We start from the raw sequence: 14369 nt of genomic DNA on the forward strand, positions 1-14369 counted from the left end.
AGAGATAAAAATTGTTTTATATGAAACATTTCATAACGTTTTCTGGGAAAGCCATTGAATTAATTTCCAATATGCTCAGTCAATTTAAGAGAACAGCGTATTATGATAATAAATGATTAATTATACTGCTCTCTTAAATTGACTGAGCATATTGGGAATTATAGTCCCGTCGCTCTTATTTTCAGCAGCCAATCACTTTGGAGGTCAGCTACATTTAAACGTGTGCGTCTTGTGATTCGCTGATGATGATGTTATGCACTTCCTAAGACTCGATAAATACTTAATATAATCGCCCGCCATTTTGGCTGTTTCGTTGGCATTCAGAGGAAGCACACGAGGACATTATTTGCCACTCAATTATTTGCTGAATTACAGTGTGTTTGATTTATTATCATAAGAGCTATGATATAATCATGTTTAACGGTGTGGCAAATAGATTCCTCGTCTGGTAGCTCGGCAACGAAAGAACAAAAATGGCGAACGATACTATCTACCTAGATTTTATAGAGCCTTCACTTCCTAAGACGTAAGCAAAGAGGAGTCATGTCGGGAATAACAGCGTCGCGGCTATAGGTCAATAGATTTCCCAAAACAGGCTATGAAATGTTTCATATAAAACAATTTTTATCACAAATAGGAAGCAAAAGTGAGCAAAATTGTATCAAACGTTTTTGTTCGAAATATCTCAAGGTATAACCCCTGAAATTAATGACATTACTAATGGTTCATCTTGTATATCTGCCATTAGAAGAGAGGGGAAATATTGTGATAAGCAAAACAAAATATTTTATCACATGACATACAAAACTTCATACCTCATGCTGAACACCAGGAAGATTTATGTCTTGTGTCTGATGGGTGAATACAGAGAGGCAGCCCAAAAGAAGATGAACTGCACCGATGTCAATTGTAGTCCTTCGTAATAAAACACCATCATCAGTTGTAAGTGGTGTGGAATCAAAAAGCTGACGTAAAACTTGAAATGGTAGTGTGTGTAAAGAGCCAGCAACAGGAGAGCTGAAGATATCTCCTGCAACAATAAATAAATACAAGCTCATAACCAATCTGTACAAATGAATACTATTACGATAATTAATTTCGAAGGAAACAACATATTCGAAAGATCTTCAAAAGGGTCGGGAAATAATTATTTGGTTTTATTTTATTTATTTATTTATTTACTATCTCTCATCCTCCTCATTTCTCAATAACAAAGATGATAAATTGCTGTACTAATTCCAATATCTTACAGTTATATTATGCTACAGGAGGGAAAGTTTCTTACAATTGAAATTACAAGTAACAGACTGAAACTTTGCACTGCCTTGAGATACATACCTCCTTCTCCATCATCTGTCACTCCAAGAACCAGTCTCAGGAGACACTGGGCTTTCTTTTTGTCTCGGAGTAGAACTTCTGCATAACCAGGCAGGCGTAGGAATAAACCAAATGCTGCTAGAGAATGTGGTGGAACTGAAGGTGGTGGTAATGAGTTTGGTCGATTCCCTCCTGCACCAGGTGAAGAGCTACCTGCAGGAAGAGAATCTTCAAGGTCCTATAAAGAGAAAATTACAGTCGAAGTCATATTTTGGATACCATAGCCTGGTTTCTCTATGTAGAGGCACTTGTGGTGGACAAGGTCGCAGTAGGGGTTTTCTCGGGGTTCTCCTGTTTCCCCTAATAGGCATCACCATCATTCCATCCAATCTTCATTCCATAGAATTCTCTGAACACAGGCTCTGAACTGTGGTCTAGGGACAAATAGTGTTGCCTGCTTGAAACATGGGTATGCAGCAAATCATAGTGGTTGTCAGCACTTGATGAAATTGGCAGAGTGCAAGGAGTCCAACGCATGCTGGTTCTGTAAGAGACCTGTGGGTAAGAGATGCTAGCCCGAGAATGCAGTAAGCTGATGACCGCTGGTCTAGTCAGTCAGTGTGGATTAGGAATGTGCTTAGCTTGACAGTTAGCACAATACATCTTTTAGGTCGCAAATTCAATTCAAATTCTCTATGCAACAATAGCTCATTATTCATTAGGCTTTTTTTTAAGTAAAAAACCATGAAATAGAATTTTCAGAATGATTACTTTCAACAAGCTATAATCAGCAATAGAATCTTGACAAGAGCAGGACATTCCATCTTTCACAAGCATTAACTGACTATTTCCTACTACAGTAGAACCCCTCTTAACTGGCACCAAAGAAACCAGATTAGTTCTGGATACAAGATTTTGCTGAATAATTGAATAAGTATTTTCAAAAATTGCTTCTTCGTATTTTACTTGATCATAACTAAGTAACATAAAAACTGTATGGATTTTCTTTATTAAAACACATCACACAACACAAATACTACACTAATTTTACATTCGAATATTCACTTTACATGAAAGTTCGTGCGGACTTCCTAATGTAGCAACCCTGACAGCCCTGATTTAAACACCTGTTCTTATTTTTTGGCCCAACCAAAAGTGACATTGTTTTGGTATTGCCGCGGCATGCCAGTTAACTGGGTGACAGTTATGAAGGATTTTACTGTACTAAGGAACTTTATTTCCCCTGATTGCTTTGTCCCATCACTACTTTCAATAGGACAAAATTGAGTATCTTCTTTCAATTTTTATACTTTATTTGTATATCTACATAAATAAATAACACATCTCAAGAATATGATTCAGAAATGATTTCAAAATGTTATTAATATCGCTTATCACAAAACTTACATTATTTTTCAATGACATCAGATTTATATCAGATGAACTGCATTATGGCTTCCCGATAATCTTTCCATTTCCTGGTTAAACTTTCACATATCCAAAGTTATTTCTTATTCACCGTAGTCTTGTTTTCATAACTAGTCCCCTTAATTCCACCCATCATACAGCTACTATTGAAACCCTAATTCATGTCATTATTAAAAACAATCCTGACAGAGTACCAACAGGATATTTGCCTGTTCCTGGAATATGTGCACATGACTTAATATTCGCAGAGTATCCTTTTCAGTGCCTGAAAGCTGCAGCGAAATTCATTACTTACAGAGATCTAAAACATGTCGACAACGATCAATTAATTTCCGACGCCATGGAACTGCTATGGCATACAATATTTAACTTAATCACTGTCGATGAAAAATTGGTTGCTTTTAATAACATGGTGATACAATTATTTGATAAACATGCACAATTTAGGAAAAGATGTGCTACTCATCGTCCTGCTCCATGGATGGCCGATAGCATATGTAACCTCATGGTGTCACATTACGCCACCTACAGGAAGTACAGACACAAATCTGAAGAAAATTTTTACTATTATAAAAAAATTAGGAACAGAACAAAGTATTAGAAATACCAAATGCCGTCATGCTCTCAGTCTTGTCGACCCCTCCATTTCCCCACGGTGTCTTTGGAAGCATTTACGTGACATGGGAATAGGAAGTAAAACTACAGAAACTGAAATCTCAAACATATCACTTGATAAACTTAATCAGTATTTTACTTCACCATCCACCTCACAACCTGAAAAACAATAAAAACTTAACACTATGAATACTCTCTTAGCCATCCCTCTTCCTACTCGCGAAAAATTTTTCTTCTCTAATATTACAGACACTGAAGTTAGGCAGGCTCTAAAAACACCAGATCTACAGCGCAAGGCTCTGACAACAAGCATTGTTTTTATTAATAAATTAATTGATATCATGTTTCCTGTGATAACACATATTTTTAATTCTTCTGTCATTACTTCTACCTACCCGAATCTTTGGATTTAGTGTCTTCACTACCTAAAGTAAACTCACCTACATCTCCTAAAGACACTAGACCAATCTGCATTCTTCACTTCTACCAAAGGTTCTTGAACGCATTATTCATAAGCAATTAACCAATCATGTGATTGAATTTAATATTATCGACCCCTTCCAATCTGGATTCAGAAGGGGCCATAGCACTTCCACTGCTTTATTGAATTTAACTGAAGATATACGATAGGCTATGATAAAGGACTAGCAACAGTATTAATTTTATTGGATTATAGTAAAGCCTTTGACACTGTTGACATGAATCTACTAATAACTAAACTTCGAGTGTTAAATTTTTCTGACAGCATTATCACTTGCATTCCTACCTTACTGGCTGCCAGCAGTATGATGTCTTTAATAATCGGTTCTCTTCCTGGCGGACAGTAGAGTCAGGATTTCCTCAGGGCTCGTTATTAGGTCCACTGCTTTTCTGTCTCTATATTAACGATATCACTAAGTCATTCATTGTAGATATCACATCTATGCAGATGGCGTTCAATTATACATTTCTGCCAGCCCCAACAGACTAAGTGACTGTATTAATAGACTCAATAAAGATCTCAAATCTATTTCATCTTAGTTTCAACAATTCGGACTTAATTTAAATGCAGATAAATCACAGAATATCTTATTTTCGAATAAAAGATTAATCCCCGATATTAATAAGCTGAACCTTCATTCTGTGACTCTGAATAAAGCGATCATTCCATTCAGTTCAACTGTAAAAACCTGGGAGTTCATTTTGAATCTAATCTTACCTGGGACACACATGCAAGAAAGTATTTTCCATCCTTCACTCATTTAAAAAGACTGTACCACTATACAACTAAATTAAAGCAGACGGTTGTACAGACTCTTATTATGCCTCATTTCGATTATTGTGACACTTTATTCACTGAACTCAGGGTGGATTTATCCCAGAAACTGCAACGTGTTCATAATACGTGTGTTTGTTTCATTTGTAATGTACGCTACAACGATCACATTTCACCTTCCTTCAATAAACAATTGTGGCTCAGGTTATACGAGAGGAGCAAGTTACATTCTCTTTCTCTCTTATACCGAATTTTGCATACCTCTGTCCCCTATTACTTATTCGTTTGATTCCACAATCTTTCTCATTATCATAACTTAAATACTCGGTCACAACACGATAACATGCTAGAAATTCCATTTCACACATCATCTCTGTATTCCTCATCTTTCACTGTTGCTACTTCTCATCACTGGAATTCTCTGCCGCCTGAAGTCAATGGCTGTCGAACTTTGATTTCTTTTAAATATAAATTAGAAGAATATCTTATGATAAGTTGCCAAACCTAATGTGTTGCAAATATTTAATGCAATGTATTCCACTGTGTTTATTTTTATTTTTTGTTTCTTATTTTTATTGTGTACACTTAATTCAATCGTCTTTATAATCTTATTATGTAAACAGTATTTTCTTCTAATTTAATACTCATATGTTTACTGCAGTGTTCATCTTTGTGTATTCTTTATTCAAATGTCTGTTTATGACAATATTCTGTAAATCGTGCTCATTTATCACTTAATGCCAATATGTATTCCAATATGTTTATTATTATTTTCATCATGTACATTTTATTGAATTATCAGCTTCTGATTTCAAGTATTTGATTCTAACAACGGGTCATTCCACAAGATGTGGGACATAAAGACAAAATTTTATATTTAATTGAAGAAACTGTTCTTTTGCAGTAAACAATTCTCCAATACACTAACTTTATACAGCATGGTGTAATTTTAATTTTGGCGCTAAAATCTGTTTTTTTTTTTCCCCCCAACAAGCAAAGTCAACATGGCTCCTACAGAGAAATATTGGTAAAATTACAGCATTTGATCTTAGGATATTTTTATCAGAATACCAAATGACATGAAGTTAGCACTAAGTTACATTTTAAAGTAATTGTTTTAGTGCCTATATGTAGTAAAATGGAGTGGAAATATAATCTATTAAAGGAATTATTCACTCTTAAAAGAAATCTTAGATCATGTAACATTTGTTACAGAAAATATGAATTTTGTTTCATAATTAAACAACTGTTTTTTATCTTAAAATGAAACTTTGTATTATCTTACTTCCTAATGTAACCTACAGAATTACTAGATATTCTGATTTTTCAAAACAATAATTTTATATAATTTCTTTGCAACAAATGTTAAATTAAATAGTAACAGATGTTACATATTAATGTGGTTAAATTATTAATTTGTGGCCTAAGTCTGGCAGTCCTACACTGTATTTAAAATAAGACGTGCTTTAGTATATTATGATGTTTGACGGACCATGTAATATGCATTTCACTATTTTAAAAAATTCTAAATCAGCTGCTGAGACAATGCATGCATTACAGGGCTAGAATGGACCCAGTAAAACTCAACAGAGACTAGAAACTAGAAAAGTGTCGTAATATAATGAGAAAAACTTAGGAAAAGGCCAAAATCTGGAAAAGCTTCAGTAAGAGATATTAGGAAGATAATACAATAATACTGTAGAAGATATAAAGGAAAATGTTTGAATTCATGTATGTTGAAAGATAGTTCTTCAAAATGTCCTCCTTATAAGAGTGCAATTTCGTTTGGAAAGCTATGAAAAGAGCACAAAGAAACTTTCCTAGAATCCTTTGAAAAAGAACAGCTATAGTAAGAAAGCTTGCCGAATCATTTAATTTATTAGTACAGCCAGCAAAACATTCCACAACTTCTGTATTGTCTGTTACTGTAAATACTATGCTAAGGCAAAGGATATTTATGAATATGAAGGCGTTTCCCGTCAACTTCTTCAAAAGAAAGATTTTATTAAGATAAGCGTTCACTACATCGTATCGCACTCCTCATATGAATCGCACGCAACGAATATTTTAAGCGCAGTGCGTTCACTGTAACGGCTTCACCTCATCGCTTCATTGGATTCTCCTATCAGCTGTTTAAAACATGACGTCGTACGATATTGACATTACTGAAAGCAGAGGAGTTGAGGTTAGGTCTATTAATTACGTCTGTTAGTGAATAAGAATTTGTAATTGCTTCATGCGTCTTAATTGAAGAGAAAGAAATATTGGTTACATAATATATTTGCAAGAAATGACTTATTACTGTAATGGGAACACCTCAAATTATATAATTCTTCGCAATTTTCTACACGCGAAATAAGTTGGCGTGACACTAAACATGGCACAACATAATAGTAACAGTTGACCAATTAAAACTGATTTATTAAAGAAGGCCATGATCGCAAGCATCCGTGGATGGATTTGCTGATAGGTGATGCGTCCGATACGATGTAGTGAACGCGGTTACATACCAATTACAGCAAAGATAGTCTTTTTCCGATCCGTGCGATACGATGTAGTGAACGCTTACCTTTAAAGTACATGGGAATGGATAGAAGTACATGAAATAAAGTTCCTTATGCATAATCTGCGTAAAGAGCTCTTTAAAGAGCAGAATCCAATTGTAAAGATTGGTCTATCAACATTTTATAAAATGCGGCCGAAACATGTTAGGCTGGTCTCTGACAAGACATGTCAAGTAGTGTGCTGCTGTCTTTACTGTGAAAATATGCAGTTAATGATTTCAGAAGGACTCTGGAAAACAAATGAAAAACCAAGAACCATCCAGGAACTTCTAAAGAAAACTGTTTGTGAAATTGGAAATAAGAACTGTATGGAAAGAAGTTGTCAAGAATGTGTAGATATTGAATCCTCACCGATTACAAAAATTGATGATGACTAAGCAATGGGAAGATGGTCATCTGGTTCAAGAAAGTATGTCTATAGCCTAAATCAATTCTCCACTTTTCAATAATCAACTAATTCAACTGTCAAATCACATATACAATAAAACAAAACAATTAAAGGAGCAGTAGAATTAAAAAACTTCATAGAGTTACCTTGTAAGCACAGTGTATGAAAGCATGTTCTACAAGGAAATGCTACCGTGCAAAATGCTGAGCAATTTTGTGACATCAAGAAATCTAACACAATATACATTGTTTTTCCTGTATATCTGTGGTGATAAAATTGACTCAATTGCTGTAGACATTTAGAAGAATGGAAAAGTGCATTGCCAGTGGTAGGAATCCAAAAAACCCTATGTGTGAAAGTTGCCATACCAAACACAGTTGTTGTTCTCAAATACTGGAGATGTTGAACCCTTAGGAAACATAAAAAGCCTCATCATTTTTTTAAATTATCACTAGGATATTTTTTTACAAGGTGTTCAATGCTGACTTGGTAACCTTTGTTACACTGTTGTAACATTTGTTACTCTAAGTTTAGAATTATTTTCAGGTAATATATGTCTGTAGAATTAAAAACGTTTATGTCATTTAGTTCTGCAATTTTCCTAGATTGAAGCTGTATTTTTTTATGTGACATGAAATATCATAAGAACAGAGATTCACAACAGTCTTTCGTAACTTAAGAATCCATGTCCTTTGATGTAACGTTTGTTATATTTTTTCAAATTGTAAGCACATAAACATGCACCATCACAAGATTATATTTTTGGCACTATCCAATCTTCAAACTATCCTCTATTACCAGGTATGTTCTAAAGTATTTTTCTTGTGTGTAGTTGACTACAGAAAAATTTCAAATGTTGTTGTTATTTTCTAATGCCAGGCGTTTGACAAAGTCATTTGACCCCTTGCACTCCAATATTTTTCAAAGATATTATCATGATCAGCCATTGAAGCACAGATTTTGAGGTGTTCCGAATCCATTTCTTGGTTTGAGTTGCACAATGGGCAGTTAGGGGACTGATATATTCCAATTCTATGCAGGTGTTTGGCCAAACAATCATGGCCTGTTGCCAATCTAAATGCAGCTACAGACGATTTTCGTGGTAAATCGGGAATTAACTGTGAATTACGATGCATAGAGTTCCATTTTTTCCCTTGAGATTGTGTTATCAAATTTTGTTTGCTGAAGTCTAAGTATGTAGATTTAATAAATCTTTTCACAGAGTAATACGTAGATTTTGTAACAGGTCTGTAAGTAGCAGTGCTGCCCTTCTTTGCTAAAGCATCTGCATTCTCGTTTCCCAGGATTCCACAATGGGATGGTATCCATTGAAATACAATTCTTTTCTTGAGTGATATTAATTGAGAGAGCATTTTAAAATTTCAAATGTTGAAACCCATGTAAGAATGTGACGTTTGTTACAATGGAATGATCCCAACGTTAATATGTATGTGTTTATTTTTATTTTATTAGGTAAATTTTTATTTAAATGCCTCTTTTGATATCATTATGTAAATCGTACCTGTATGTAATTACTTAAATCCAATTCACTTGTATGTTGAACTATGTAAGCAAGTTTTAATCCTGGTTGAGTGTAAGAGAAGGCCCTACAGTAGGGTTGCCATACATCCGGGTTTTCTCGGACATGTCCTCCTTTTTAGGGTTAAATTTTTCGTCCAGGTGGGTTTTTAGATTCTGGCTAACTGTCCGAGTTTTTAGGTTAAGTTCAAAATACGACGTTAGTAGTGAAGGAAAATGTCTTAAACATTTGTAACACTTACTTTATTGGAACCTTCTAATCGTTACAGTTAAGTAATGCTTTAGTCCACCCCACTTTAAATGCTCTCGTGAACTTCTCTTTCTGTACTCTTTGGCTGCAATATTATCGATGTTTTATTTTTGTAATGTTTGGAAGCTTGTGTCTTGTGTTTAAGGCTACGGTCACACGTCGCTACTTTTGCTGTGCAACTTTTGTACTGCAGCTGCAAAAGTTGCGTGTCGTGTTCACACGTAAGCCAAAAGTAGCACGCTGCACGCTACTTTTCGTGCTGCGGAACCCGAGTGCTGCAAAAGTTACAACTGGAGATTGCGAGTCTGTTCACACACAAGGCGCTACTTTTGCAGCCGCAGTCATGCTGCAGGTTTCCATCTCCATGTTGACTTCTCAATATATATTTTGTGGTTATGTTAGCATTATTAAGAAACTCATGCGAAAGCACAAAAGAGCAGTTCGAGGAGAAAGTTATTCTACAAAATTAATTGGCAGCAAATTGAAAGATGAAGTAACCACAGCAGAAGGAACTTTCGCTTTCCACACTGTTAGTTACAACGTGATGGCATGCATATCTGGCCTACTGAAGATATTCCCAGATTTGGATATTGTGAAGAAGTTTTATTGTGGAAAAACGAAGACAGAGGCAATTATAAACTCTGTTACGGGATCCAATTCTTTGGGAAATGTTTTAAAAACCATTGAAGAAAATGAAATACTTTATTGTAAAGTTTCCACTGATGATAGTAACCATGGTTCGATAAAGCTCTTTCCAATAGTTATCCAGTATTTCGACTGGAAGAATGATGGTTTGCAGTCCAAAATAATTGAATCGAAAAGTCAACCCAATGAGAATGGAGATACAATATCGTCATATGTGAAGGAAACTCTGGAAAGTAAAGGGCTTGTAAAGAAATGCATAGCATTCACAGGTGATAACTGCAACATGATGTTTGGAGGGATATGACGGGATTCAGAAGGAAGAAATCTTTTTGTGAATTTGAAGAAAGAGTTACTGCTATACAACAAAACTTAAATTGGTTTGGGATGTCCAGCACACATTTTGAATAACTGTGTTCATCAAGCAGTAGACACTCTGGATTTGATGTTGAAAGTATTATTTTGAAGATATACTAGTACTTTCACATCTATACAGTGCGAATGAGCAGTTAAAACAGTATTGCGAATCTGTAGACAAGAGTACAAAAACCTGTTATCTCATAACAAGACAAGGAGGTTGTCATTATTTCCAGGCATCTCTCGACTCATTCACATGTTTTCAGTTCTCAGGGCATTTTTTCTCTCACTCAGTAAGCCACCAACTGTTTTAAAAAAGTTCTTTGAAGACGAGTTTAGTGAATTATATTTATTTCATTTGGAGTTTCTTATGAGTATGTTTTACTCGTATATTTCAGAACTTAAAAGGGAAAATAATTCAGTTGTGGAGGTTCTGAAAATTCTCATTTGTGTTCAGGACATGCTCACTGAACGTAAAAACTTTATGTCTCTCAAAGTTAAGAGTCTTCTAGAGGAAAAGCATAAGGAGGGTCTTGGTGCCAAGTGTCACAAATTCTGTGCTGAAGTAGATGACATATATGACTGTTGCATAGAGTATCTTGAAAATTGGTTGGAGTCCATGAAAGAGATGTTGTGCTTCATTTGGATGTCTCTTAGTTTCTTTTTTTTAGTAGGTTATTTTACGACACTTTATCTCTTAGTTTCTTTTTTTTTAGTAGGTTATTTTACGACACTTTATCAACATATTTAGGTTATTTAGCGTCTGAATGAGATGAAGGTGATAATGCAGGTGAAATGAGTCTGGGGTCCAGCACTGAAAGTTACCCAGCATTTGCTCATATTGGGTTGAGGAAAAACCCTGGCAAAAACCTCAACAAGGTAACTTGCCCCGACAGAGAATCGAACCTGGGCCACCTGGTTTCGCGGTCAGATGCGCTAGCTGTTACTCCATAGGTGTGGACTGTCTCTTAGTGACTCACTTGACTGGGACAAGGTACAATCTTCCATCAAATTTCTTCTGGGTAGTGATGTCTCAATAGATGATGTGAAGTGCTTTGATAAATTCTGCAACCTCAAGAAATTTGTGAATCAACACAAAGATGACTTTGCACATCAGAAGTGGACCAAGTATTTTGAGTCCTCTAAGACTGTGTGCCACTCAGAACTTTTGAAGATTGCACAGTTTGTTTTCACTATTGCATCACATAATGCAAATGTGGAACGCATTTTCTCTTTCATGCAAAGTCAGTGGAGCAAAGGAAGAGGAAACTTATCTGTGGAATCAGTGCGAAGTATATTGCTAGTTCAGTATAATTGTAAGCATGTTACTTGCAAAGAATTTCAGAACTATCTTTTAAGTAATAAGCAATTATTGAACAAAATCAGATCTACAGAGAAATATGCTCGGGCCAGTCAGCATCAGAAAGATGGACAAAGTACATCTGAAAGTGACAGATCATAAGATAACTTTTCTGTAGCAATATAGGATACCAAAGTATTGATATTGTGTGTTATTATTATTATTGTTTTTTTTTGTGATTTATAATTAGACTCATGGTTATAAAGATTAAATTATAACCAATTCACTTGTTTGTATTATTATTTTGTTATTTAAGGTTAAGAAAATTACTACTAGCAATATTTCTCAGCTTCACTAGTCTAGTACATGTATCAGTATTGTATATGACCTATAATAGCAATCTGTTCGGAAGTAGGTGTCGATAAAGTGTCCTCTTTTTTGCTTATCAAAATATGGCAACCCTATCTTACAACCTTAATTCTGCCAGGTTAAATAAAGCCATTATTATTATTATTATTATTATTATTATTATTATTATAGTTGAATCAAAATTCCTATTGTCTATAAAAGTTCAGAAAAAAATTGGTTGAGCTTCTGCTATGTATTTAGTCTTCCTTCAGTGATTCTTGTATTATGAACCATTTCTACCTTTTGAGTTTTTTACAATTTGAAGATCAAAATCTACAAATAAAAATCACCACCTACAATACGTCAAAAACTGAGGGGGGGGGGGGGGGGAGAAATATTAAGCTAATTTGTACAGTACTGAGCATTCACATTATGTTATAACTGTAATTTGGGAAATTCAGGCGGCCCAAATTTTGTTTCTGGATTTGTACTAGAATTAAAGAAAAATTATGAAAAATCAATAACCTAGTCATCCTTTCGGAGAGGGTGAGACAAGTAATTTTGTTTACAATCTTCTTATGATGTCATTAATTTTAATTATGGATAATTAAGAACTCATAATGCGTACATTAACTTCATAGATGTCATCACTTGCATCCACTTTGACCCATTCAGCATCTAGTGCATCTGGAGTGGACACCTTGTCTGGTGTGGAGTATCGGAGTGTCTCTGGATACACAAGCGGCAGATGTTGTGCTAAAAGTGCCAAGCCTCCTTGTTGAGTGAACACCTGTAGCGGAGTGGGTAGGCCAGGGTATGACAGTAGTTGCTCAGTTTCAACCTTAGCTGTACCTTCTGAAACAGAGATATTCCAATTCTTTGTGGGTGAAGTATTGTTTATATATCCACAAATTTGCCACCTGTTTCAAAATATTAATAATCGCAGATAGAATAATATGATAATGGAAAAATAGGAAAAACCAACAGTATGAAAATTCAAATTATAGAAAAGGAAGAAAGGGAGAAAGAAGTCGTGAGAAATAGAAAAAAAAATAAAGATACAAGAGGAAGAGAGAGGAGAAGGGACTGATTTTATGTCCTTAGTTTCAGTAAGAGCACTTTAGAAATAGAATACAATTAATAATATCCCATGCACTATTTTTTAAATTCTCTTTTACTTTGATTTCTGAAATTTATTCTTAAATAGAGTCGCAAGAGGTGTACCAAACATGTTACAATTCAATCTTGACAATGGAATTCACACTAATGACAACAAATGCTTACCTTTAGCTTCTTTGCTTGATGCAGATTTTGCATGTTGTGTCAGAGTAAGTGTGATGCATGGAGTGCTTAGAGATTCTCCTTGTTCTTTTGCCAATGTAAGCAGCTGAGATAGGGTCATCTGGCCAGGTAAAGCTATACCTGGACATGTTGGATGCTGTAGTGTCTGTTGAGGTACAGACAACCCTGATACGAATGGTGATGTGGGTGATGTTGAATCTGCACAAAATGAACACAAGCAATTTTTTGTTTCAATAATCTTTTATCTTCAATGATAATTTGCAATTTCAGTTATTTCATAACTTCCAATAAAAATACTAATATAGCAACCACTTTTATTCTACCTCCAATCCAAAAAATTAAAAAATAAAGTACATGAATAAAAAATAAAAAAATAATTCTAAATGAAAGAATTTCAATTTACTAGAACTCAGATACAGAGTTGGCAGTAGTATGTTCTAACCACTTCACGGCTTTACAATAATTAAATAATTTAATGAGCACTCTTCTTAAATCCTGGAATATTTCAAAGCTTATTTACATGAGAACTCAATTAACATAACGAATTTAAAGCCATTCAATTGTTTCGGCAATACTGTTTTCCTGAAGGAACTCACTGAAGTTGAACCTCTTCGACAGAGTTCCTGTGTGGATTTGAGAGCAATGTCTGGCAAATATCTAGGAACCAGAATTTGAGTCCTGGTGATGGTGCTATGTTTGTATGTGTATAGAGCTTCGGAGACTTCATATATTTCCCTCATTCATAGTTCGAATTAAAAGCAATGAACTCTGAGCCCATCTCGAAAGACGAAATAGCCCTCCTCTTTCTGTCCCTCTTTCATAAACAGATCTACTATTATGTCAAAAGATAAGCTTGTATAACATTAACCATTCTTTCTCCAAATAATGCATAAAAACACAATAAATTCCTTTACTTTAGGCATAATTCTATAAATAATCTTATACAATTACTCTGATTATTTTGAAAATAATAGTATTATCACAGTAAACTGTTCACATTCAAATATGAATTAAAAAACACACTAAGGTTTATTTTATACCACATTACATAAATCCTCCAATAC

The 14369-nt window shown here is 34.7% G+C and overlaps 1 protein-coding gene across 5 annotated transcripts in view; it reads right to left on the reverse strand.

The window, feature by feature from the left end:
• Bruce (BIR repeat containing ubiquitin-conjugating enzyme) overlaps positions 1 to 14369 on the reverse strand; it is a 571194-nt gene that overhangs the window by 81381 nt on the left and 475444 nt on the right. For all 5 annotated transcript variants that reach the window (XM_069833681.1, XM_069833684.1, XM_069833683.1 and 2 more), the window contains 4 exons: positions 13288 to 13503; positions 12632 to 12858; positions 1339 to 1555; positions 816 to 1030 (listed from right to left, as the gene is read on the reverse strand). In XM_069833681.1, coding sequence (XP_069689782.1) covers positions 816 to 1030; positions 1339 to 1555; positions 12632 to 12858; positions 13288 to 13503 — 875 coding nt within the window. The remainder of the gene's footprint in view (positions 1 to 815; positions 1031 to 1338; positions 1556 to 12631; positions 12859 to 13287; positions 13504 to 14369) is intronic.

The sequence above is a fragment of the Periplaneta americana genome, chromosome 8 (genome assembly GCF_040183065.1).
Source record: "Periplaneta americana isolate PAMFEO1 chromosome 8, P.americana_PAMFEO1_priV1, whole genome shotgun sequence".
Lineage (NCBI taxonomy): Eukaryota > Metazoa > Arthropoda > Insecta > Blattodea > Blattidae > Periplaneta > Periplaneta americana.